This window comes from Empidonax traillii, unplaced genomic scaffold (genome assembly GCF_003031625.1).
Source record: "Empidonax traillii isolate 1590-97213 ecotype Southwest subspecies unplaced genomic scaffold, ASM303162v1 scaffold2089:size39178, whole genome shotgun sequence".
In the NCBI taxonomy this organism is placed as follows: Eukaryota; Metazoa; Chordata; class Aves; order Passeriformes; family Tyrannidae; genus Empidonax; species Empidonax traillii.
In genome coordinates, this window is record NW_020957282.1 from 30,609 (window position 1) to 39,178 (window position 8,570).

Genomic DNA, 8,570 nt, shown 5'->3' on the forward strand with positions numbered 1-8,570 from the left:
TAAAAGTGAGTGAGGGGCTGCTCTGGGGCAGCTTCTCCAGGCTCCCCCTTTCCTTGGCTCCCACCTGGACAGGGACCAGGAATTGGTGATGGAGGTTGTGGCAGTGAGGGGGCACCGGGGCTGGCTGAGGGAGGGGGGATTTTAGCAGCTGGCAGAGCAGACCCGCCTGTTTCTGCTCCTGACTCTCCTCCTCTGCCTTGGCAGGGCCAGCCTGGACTCCCAGGGCCTCCAGGGCTCCCCGTGAGTATCTGCTGCTCCCAGGGGTGCAGGGGATGCGCCCACTCCTGCCACACGTGGGGTGGGAGCAGAGCAGGACCATCCCCAGCCACCCCAGCTGCACCCTTGGGGGAGCTGTGGCCATCTCCCTGCTGGGGACATGGATCCTGCCGGGGCTGGAGGCTTGGAGAACTCAGACCAACTCTCTCTCTCCCTTTTCCAGGGTCCTTCTCTGCCAGGACCACCAGTGAGTGCCACACTGGGGGGTTTTGGGGGTGTGTGGGCGAACAGGGATCCTGCCTGGAATTGTGCTGGGAGAGCTCAAATCCCAGCAGGCACAAAGGGAGGCCTAGGGGGGGGTGACCTCTCTCCCTCAAGGAATGTTTGTCTTCTCCTTAAGGGGCTTCCAGGCCAAGTTGGGCTTCCTGGAGAGATCGGGGTGCTGGGACCCAAGGTGAGGAGTCAGGGAAAACCTCCCCTCCCTACCCCAGGATCTGCCCCCCTGCACTTCAGGGCTCCTGGGACAAACAAACAGGGATGATGATGCTGTAATGTGGGAGGGTGGGGCTGGAGGGATGGCAGTTCTGTGCCATCCACCCCAGAGACGTCCCCGTTCCTGCTGCGACATCCTGGCTCTCCAGGTCTCCATCACCCCTCTCTACCCCAGCCCTGGAAAGCACCTGCCACCTCCCCACCCTGACATCTCCTTTCCTGGGTCTGTTCTTTCCCAGGGTGACCCTGGACCCGACGGCCCCCGGGGTCCCCCAGGCCCTCCAGGGAAACCCGTGAGTATCCCCCCGGCCACCAACACCTTCTGCACGAGGGGGAAGCTTCCCCCAGGCTCAGCCCTGGCTCTGGGGCCAAGACTTGGGCTCTGCCTCCTGGGAAATCATCCTGATAGCAACCCAGGGATGCTGATGGTCTCCTTCCCTCCAGGGCCTCCCGGGACACATCCAAGGACTGGAAGGCAGCGCTGATTTCCTGGTGAGAGCTGTCATGGCTTTGTCCCACCAGCAGGACTCTGCAGGGCCCTGGAATACAGCCCCCCCTGGAATTCTGTCCCTGGGGAGGAGCGGGGTCCCCAGCAAAGCCGGGGTGTGAGCAGGGGGTCCCCTGTGGCACAGGAGCCCGTCCTTCCCAGCACGGCTTCTCCACAGCCTCCAGGTCCTTCCCCAACTCATCCTGTGCTTCTTCTTCCCCCCAGTGCCCGACCAGCTGCCCCCCAGGTCCCAAGGGCCCCCAGGGACTGCAGGGACTGAAGGTAAGGGAGCCCTGGAGCTGCTGGTGGGGGGGAACAGGGACCGTCACCTCCAGCAGGCTGTGGCAGAACAGAGGATCCATCCTTGCTCTGGAGCCACAGGATGCTCAGGAAGTGCCCTGCTCCCCTGGGAGCACCAGGGCACACCTGCACAGAGAGCCCCCAAGCCAAAGGTGCCGTGGGAGACGCCTCGAGTGGCTTCCCAGCTCCCACCGACCCTTTCCTGGGGGTGGGACCCTGTGCCAAAGCCCCAGTCCCAGCCCTGCCACTGCCTCAGGACGTTCCAGTGGGCACCCCAGGGTGGGGCTGAGGTGGGCAGGGTGGTTCTCAGGATGCTGCCACAGCCAGGGGTGCTCATGACCTTTTTCCTCACCCTGCAGGGACACAGAGGCCGCCCCGGTGCCCTCGGGGAGCCTGGCAGGCAGGGCGAGCAGGTGAGTTCCCAGCAGCATCCAGGTGTCCCTGCCTCTGGAGGAGCAGGGGGTGGACCCTTTTGGGGCAAGAAAAGTGGGGAAAAAAAGAAGAAAAGAGGTGGGAGAGGAAGGCGGGAAATCCGGGGCTGGGAGATGGAGGGGGACAGGGTGGGCTTCCCACGGTGGCTTCCTGGGCAGGGACACCTTCCCCATGCCCTGCTGGGTCCCAGGTGAGGGGGTCTTGTGTCCCCAGGGCTGTTTTTACCCCCAATCCCCCCCGACATTCAGTTCTCTCCCTGTCCAGGGCCCCAAGGGCGACGTCGGTGCCTCTGGAGAACAAGGAGTCCCAGGCCCTGCGGTAACACACTCACCTCTCTTTGCCTCTCCACTCCCCCAGGGCCCCAGAAACTGGGTGGGGGGAGTTTGTGCTTGGCCCCAGACACCGGGGAGGTAACCCCAGTGTGTCCCACACAGCTCTGGGACAGCAGCAAAGCCTTCAGCCCACCCATCTCCCTCCTCCCAACCATGGATGTCACCATCTCTCCCAGCAGAGACCTCCATGGGCTGTTAACAGGGATAACTCCTGGGCCAGGACAAAGCTCTCCTGTTCCCTGAGCCCCCCTTACCCCACCTGAGGAGGGGGGTACAGCCCCCAGCTCACGGCAGGGCCAGGAGGGATTAAAGCTGCAGGAGCTCCCTGAGCGCTTTGAAGATGAAAAGCAATTAACGGGCTGAGCCCTCAGTCCAGGAAAGGGCAGGACTGCTTTGAAGCAGAGCTTTGGCAGGGCAAGAGACTCCAGTTTGGGGACTGGAGTGTTATGGAATCGACAGCTGGAAAAGCACCTGCTGGGGGGCTGCAGAATTAGGGGGCACCGAAACACCTCGTGTTCGGCAAAACAGGCCGATTCCCAGCTCTGGGTTTTGCTGTAATTGCAGCCTCCCCCTGGGCTGCTCTGGGGGTGCTTTGCAGCTTGAACTGCCTGTGCTTTCCTTTCCCTGCAGGGACCTCAGGGCCCGAGGGGGTACCCTGGGATGGCAGGACCCAAGGGCGAGGCGGTGAGTGCTGGGGGGGCAGCGATTCCCAGGCTGGAGGGGCTTCCTGGGATCATCAGCAACGTGCTGGACCTGCCTCCTGCTGGGTGGGGCTGGAGGTTGGGGTGCCAGGCACTGACCCCCCCCCCCCCTTCATGCTCTCTCTGCAGGGCCCTGCTGGGTACAAGGGCATGGTGGGGTCCGTCGGAGCGGCCGGGCGGCCGGTGAGTGCCCCCCCTCCCCCTGGGGGCTCGGGGACCCCCCAGTTCCCTGCTCAGCCCTGGCCTTTCTCCCCTGCAGGGCAGGGAAGGCCCCAAGGGACCACCTGGGGACCCTGGTGAGAAGGGAGAGCTGGTAGGTGACCCTCCCCTGTCCCATCGGGGGGGCAGAGCTGTGCCCCGGGCAGTGCCAGTGCCCCCCGTGCCCCATCCTGGCACTATCCCCACGTGGAGAGGGGCTCCTCCCTCTCCCAGCCCCACCCCTGCCCCAGGGGGACACTGACCTGACACTTTGCTCTCTCCTGCTGCAGGGTGGCCGTGGCATCAGGGGACCCCAGGGGGACATTGGCCCCAAGGGGGAGAATGTGAGTACAGCTGGGTCCCATATCTGGGAACCAACCTCTGCTGGCAAGAAGATCCCTCTGTCCCTCTTTGTCCCCACCCTGTGTCCTTGCACCCTGGCAGGGCTGAGGCTTTCCCTTCCTTTCCCTTCCCACCTCTTTTTGTCCCCCCACGAGCCCCTCAGTGCCTGTCGGAGGTGACCGAGTGACTCTCTCTCCCCCGCTTGTCGCAGGGTCTGCCGGGCATCGACGGCAAGGATGGCACCCCGGGTATCCCAGGGGTGAAGGTGAGCAGGGCCAGGGGCTGCCTGTGCTTGCACAGGGCACGGGCACACCCTGCTCCTCCTGCCAGTGCTCGCTGGGAATAGCAGGGATGGCAAGTGGGATAATCCCCCAGCCCCTGGCTCTGCTGCTGGCTCTGCTGGCTGGTGGGGAGTGGCAGTGCCCCCCCCTCTTTGCCCCAGCTGTGACACTCTCTCTGTCCCTCCCAGGGCAGCGTGGGACAGGCCGGACACCCCGGCACACCAGGACACCGGGGACAAGCTGTGAGTGTTGTGGGCACCCCCAAACCGGGCGGGCACCCCCTCAGCTGTGGGGTGACACCCCTGTCCCGGGCGGTGGTGGGGCCAGTGCCCAGCAGGGACAGTGCCTGCGGTGCCGTGCCCGGGGTTTGAGCCCAGCTTGCTTTCCCCAGGGCTTGCCAGGCCAGCCAGGAAGCAAAGGTGGCCCAGGAGACAAGGTGGGTACCCCCCGCTTGAGCACCCACCCCGTGACCCCACGGCTTCTGTGCCCTCAGCCTTGTCCCCGTGCTGTCCCCTGCCCGTCCTTGCTGTCCCTGAGCCACCTCTGTCTCCTCACAGGGTGAAGTGGGTGCCCGTGGCCAGCCTGGCGTCACCGGTGCCCCAGGGCAGCTTGTAAGTACAGAATGTCGAATGTCACCGTGTCCCCCCTGGGCACAGCCTCGGGGCTGCTCTTGCTCTCTCTCTCTTTTTCTCTCTCTCTTTTTCTCTCTCTCTTTTTCCCTGTTTCCTGTCAAACCAAAAGTGGAATTGGGCAGTTTATCCCCCCTCTGCCCCTCAGGGGGTCACTGCTCCCTGTGTCCATCACCTCCTCGGCCACCAGTGGCTGCAGGGGAGAGGACAGTCCCTCGGGAAGGATGCCCAGGAATGCAGGAGCAGCAGCAGCATTCCTGGGTGATTCTGCCTCTGTTTTAGGGCGAGCCTGGCCCTCGGGGCGAGCAGGGCCCGCAGGGTGTCCCTGGGCTGAAGGTGAGTCAGGGGGCACTGGGGGGGGATGTTTGGCTGTGCCAGGAGCTGCCCCTGACTCTGCCATGTCCTGGGTGTCCACAGGGTGACCGTGGCGAGCGTGGCCTCGTGGGACCCCAGGGGGAGCAGGGCAGAGTGGTGAGTTGTGCCCACAGCCAGGCTGGGCACAGGGAGGGCTCAGCCCGGGGGTCTGGGGGCTCTGCCGTGGATGCTGAGCCCAGGGAGGGGCTGAGGGGTCAGTGGGACACAGCTGGAGCTCTCCTTTGGTCCAGCCTGGCCTTGGCTGCCCCGTGGGGAGGGATTAACCTGGGGCAAATAGCTCAGGGATTAGTGGCGCTGGGACCACGCTGGCTCTGCAGCCCCAGCAGGGAGAGGAATTTCCTCCCAGCCCAGGGAGGTGGGAGAGGCTGCCTGGGCCCCCGGGGTGGAAAAATGGCCCAAAAATGACCTTTGTCCCTGTTTCTCAGGACAGGATCCCATCCCTGCATGATTCTCCCTCTTGGCACAGCCTGGGGGGAGGCTCCTCCGTCACTCTCTGCCCCATTCCCCCTCGGAGCCTGGATTTGGGGGAGGTTGGGATGCTGGGGGGGCAGCCAGAGCTGTTGAAGGGAACTGGGAGCTGCTCATGCATCCCATGGCCTGGGGGAGGATGCTCTGATGGGGGAGGAAGGTCTTCCCTTTGCCTCTTCTCACTCATTTTTCCCTTTTCCCCCTGTGTTCCCTTGATTCCCAGGGGCAGAAGGGCGAGCAGGGCCCCCCGGGGATCCCGGGACCCCAAGGCTTGCCAGGATTCAAAGGAGACAAAGTGAGTGCTCTGCCTGCTCAGGGCCCAGCTCTGGGAACGTGCCCTGAGCTGGGCTGAGCCCCCTCTCCTCTCTCCAGGGCTCCCCAGGGAAAACTGGCCCCAAAGGCAGCGTTGTGAGTACATCCCCCCCCTGCCCAGGCTGACCCCGTGATGAACAGGGCTGGCTCCAAGCACATCCTCCACAATTCCCTCACATCCCAGCGGAACACTCCGTGTCCAAAGGGGGTTTCTCCCGCAGAGGGGGTGGGTGCTGGTGGGGAAGGTTCATCTCTGCTGTTGCTTTTCCTCTAGGGAGACCCTGGTGTTCACGGCCTGGCGGGGCTGAAGGGAGAGAAGGTGGGTCCTGGGGTGGGGTGGAGGGACACGGGGTGGATGTGGGTCCCTCCCTGCCCCTGTGGGGTCTCCTGCCCAGCACGGTCCCACAGCAGCACATCCCAGAACAGCTCTCTGGGGGGGTACACATGCATCCCCCCAAGCTGCCTCTCCGGGGTGATCCTCACTCTCCATTGCCTTCCCTGTGTCCTCTGTCCCCAGGGTGAATCAGGAGAGCCAGGGCCAAAGGGACAGGTGAGTCACGGGGGGGTTTGGGGTTCCCCACCCCTCGGTGCTGGGGGGCTCCTCGGAGGGACCCTCAGCCACAGCTGATCCTCCCAGCCTGGTGCTCCATGGAGCTGCTGTGTGCTGCACACTGGTGGCCTGACAGGGTATTTTCCCTGGAATTGGGCTGCAGTGACCCCGCTCAGCCCTGGATTCGGGCTCAGCCCCTGCCTGGGGTTCAGCCCCCAACTGCAGTGATTGATAAGGGGCATCTTTGGGGTCTCAGGGTGCAGCCTCTGTGCCCAGGACAGGGCTGAGCTCCTGAAGGTTCTCTCCCTCCCTTGCAGCAAGGCATCCAGGGCGACCTGGGCTTCCCTGGCCCCTCGGGGGACGCTGGAGCGCCGGGTGTGAGGGGCTACCCCGGCCCCCCCGGCCCACGGGGGCTGGTGGGGGAGCGTGGAGTGCCAGGGATGCCCGGCCAGAGGGGCCTAGCGGTGAGTGCCCCCCAGCCCCACGCCCTCCTCACCTCCTGCTGCCTCCAGCTCCTCCAGTCCTGCAGGGGAATTGCCTCTGACCTCTTCTTCCCACCCAATTCCTCTGGGAAGTGGCTGCTCTTCCACTCAAGGGGCTGCCAAGCTCTCCAAGAGGTCTGAGCCGGGATCCTGCCTTCCTAGGAAAGAAGAATTCCCTATTTCTCACCACCATCCATAAACCATCCATGCATAAACCATCCAGCAGCAGGTTTAGCTCCAAGGTGGCCTTTTGCAGCCTCCCTGGGGTGGGGATTTTTCCGTATAAACCTCTTTTTAGGCTCAAAAAACGTGGCTGAGGGAAGTTAATGCCATGAGCAGTGTGAGCTGAGGCTGGAGCAGCTGCACTGGGACAGGAGGGAAGAGAGGAGGGTGGGAAGGTGCCATTGGATGCAGAGGGAGAATGCTCTGGACCAGGGGATTGGGATGGGAGTGGCTCTGCGGGACAGAAGGAGCGATGTCCCTTCATGGCCTGTCCCTTGGCAGGGCCGGGACGCCGGGGACCAGCACATCGTCGACGTGGTGCTGAAGATGCTGCAAGGTGAGGGGGGAGCAGGGCACTGCCAGGCAGGTGGCAGCCATCCCATCCCATCCCATCCCATCCCATCCCATCCCATCCCATCCCATCCCATCCCATCCCATCCCATCCCACCCCACCCCGGCCTCTCTCTGCCCCACAGAGCAGCTGGCGGAGGTTGCGGTCAGTGCCAAGAGAGCTGCCCTGGGGGGAGTGGGCGCCGTGGGACCCCCTGGGCCCCCTGGTCCCCCAGGGCCTCCTGGTGAGCAGGGTCCACACGGCCCCATGGGGCCCCGAGGCGTCCCTGGGATTCTGGGAGCTGCCGGCCAGATCGGCAACGTAGGACCTAAAGGTGGGTACCAAACTCCTCCTCGGGGCTGGCCCTGCCTCCTCTGCCCCCTCCAACCCTGAGCAGGGGCATCCCCACCCTCCCATCCCATCCAGGGTCTGTTATTCCATCAATTCCATCCCTCCCTGTCTCTTCCCACAGGGAAGCGAGGGGAGAAGGGTGAGCGGGGGGAAGTTGGCCGTGGCCACCCAGGAATGCCGGGTCCCCCGGGGATCCCAGGTGAGTCCCTCTGTGCCCGGCACAGACAGGCCTGGATGCCCCTTGCTGGTGGGACGGCGAGCCCAGGAGCGGCTCTGAACCTTCTGCTCCGTCCCGCAAAACCTGCCCACGTTCATCCCACAAACCTCCTCCCTGCGGCATCCTTTGCTCCCTCCTTGCTCTTTTTTGTGCCTTTCCCCACCCCTTTCCTGCCCCCTGGCTCTGCCAACACATCCCCATCCTCACCTGCAGCGTTTCCCCATTTCTAGCCCCTCCTTCCCAGGGCTCAGCCCCCCCCCAGATTCCCATTCCCATTGCAGGTCCCCCCGGCATCCCCGGCCACGCTCTGGATGGCAAAGCGGGCGAGCGGGGCCTGCCTGGTTCCCCGGGAGAGGCTGGGAGGCCGGGATTGCCCGGTCCCACGGGACTGCCCGGCTTCTGTGAGCCAGCTGCCTGCCTGGGAGCCTCGGCATACGCTGCTGCCCGCCTGCCAGAGCCGGGCGCCGTCAAGGGCCCCCTGTACTGAGGGGCCACCGGCACCGAGCCACGGCGGAGAGACCACGACACTGCAACCCACCCCAGGGAGCCACCTCCACCCCTCCCACGGGCCCAGGAGCGGCCAGAGGAGAAGCAACACCCCTGGGAATTTCATTTTGGGGGTGGGAAGGACCCAATCCCACCGCTTGGGAGTGGTGGAGAAGGAAGAAGTCGCCTCGAGTCCCATCGAGTCCCATCCTCATCACTGGGGTTGGTTCCCTGTGCCCTTTCCCTAAAGAAATAAATTGTCTTTTCTACAAACCCTCCCACTCTGTTATGTCCTGCTTGGGGCTGAATGGACTCATTGAAATTTCCTTTTTTTTTTTTTTTTTTTTAATTTCCTTTTTTTTTTAA

The 8,570-nt window shown here is 64.0% G+C and overlaps 1 protein-coding gene across 1 annotated transcript in view; it reads left to right on the forward strand.

Annotated features, from left to right (window-relative positions):
* The window catches only part of COL9A2 (collagen type IX alpha 2 chain), a 12,344-nt gene extending 4,093 nt beyond the window's left edge, over positions 1 to 8,251 (forward strand). Inside the window, exons 6-32 of the mRNA XM_027909387.1 lie at positions 205 to 240; positions 440 to 463; positions 617 to 670; positions 948 to 1,001; positions 1,153 to 1,200; positions 1,421 to 1,477; positions 1,855 to 1,908; positions 2,192 to 2,245; positions 2,890 to 2,943; positions 3,090 to 3,143; positions 3,220 to 3,273; positions 3,449 to 3,502; positions 3,712 to 3,765; positions 3,970 to 4,023; positions 4,173 to 4,217; positions 4,339 to 4,392; positions 4,693 to 4,746; positions 4,828 to 4,881; positions 5,477 to 5,548; positions 5,626 to 5,661; positions 5,840 to 5,884; positions 6,083 to 6,115; positions 6,433 to 6,579; positions 7,102 to 7,156; positions 7,296 to 7,484; positions 7,623 to 7,700; positions 8,000 to 8,251. Coding sequence (XP_027765188.1) covers positions 205 to 240; positions 440 to 463; positions 617 to 670; positions 948 to 1,001; positions 1,153 to 1,200; positions 1,421 to 1,477; positions 1,855 to 1,908; positions 2,192 to 2,245; positions 2,890 to 2,943; positions 3,090 to 3,143; positions 3,220 to 3,273; positions 3,449 to 3,502; positions 3,712 to 3,765; positions 3,970 to 4,023; positions 4,173 to 4,217; positions 4,339 to 4,392; positions 4,693 to 4,746; positions 4,828 to 4,881; positions 5,477 to 5,548; positions 5,626 to 5,661; positions 5,840 to 5,884; positions 6,083 to 6,115; positions 6,433 to 6,579; positions 7,102 to 7,156; positions 7,296 to 7,484; positions 7,623 to 7,700; positions 8,000 to 8,205 — 1,773 coding nt within the window. The 3' untranslated portion in view covers positions 8,206 to 8,251. The remainder of the gene's footprint in view (positions 1 to 204; positions 241 to 439; positions 464 to 616; positions 671 to 947; positions 1,002 to 1,152; positions 1,201 to 1,420; positions 1,478 to 1,854; positions 1,909 to 2,191; positions 2,246 to 2,889; positions 2,944 to 3,089; positions 3,144 to 3,219; positions 3,274 to 3,448; positions 3,503 to 3,711; positions 3,766 to 3,969; positions 4,024 to 4,172; positions 4,218 to 4,338; positions 4,393 to 4,692; positions 4,747 to 4,827; positions 4,882 to 5,476; positions 5,549 to 5,625; positions 5,662 to 5,839; positions 5,885 to 6,082; positions 6,116 to 6,432; positions 6,580 to 7,101; positions 7,157 to 7,295; positions 7,485 to 7,622; positions 7,701 to 7,999) is intronic.
* Positions 8,252 to 8,570: the final 319 nt, after the last annotated feature.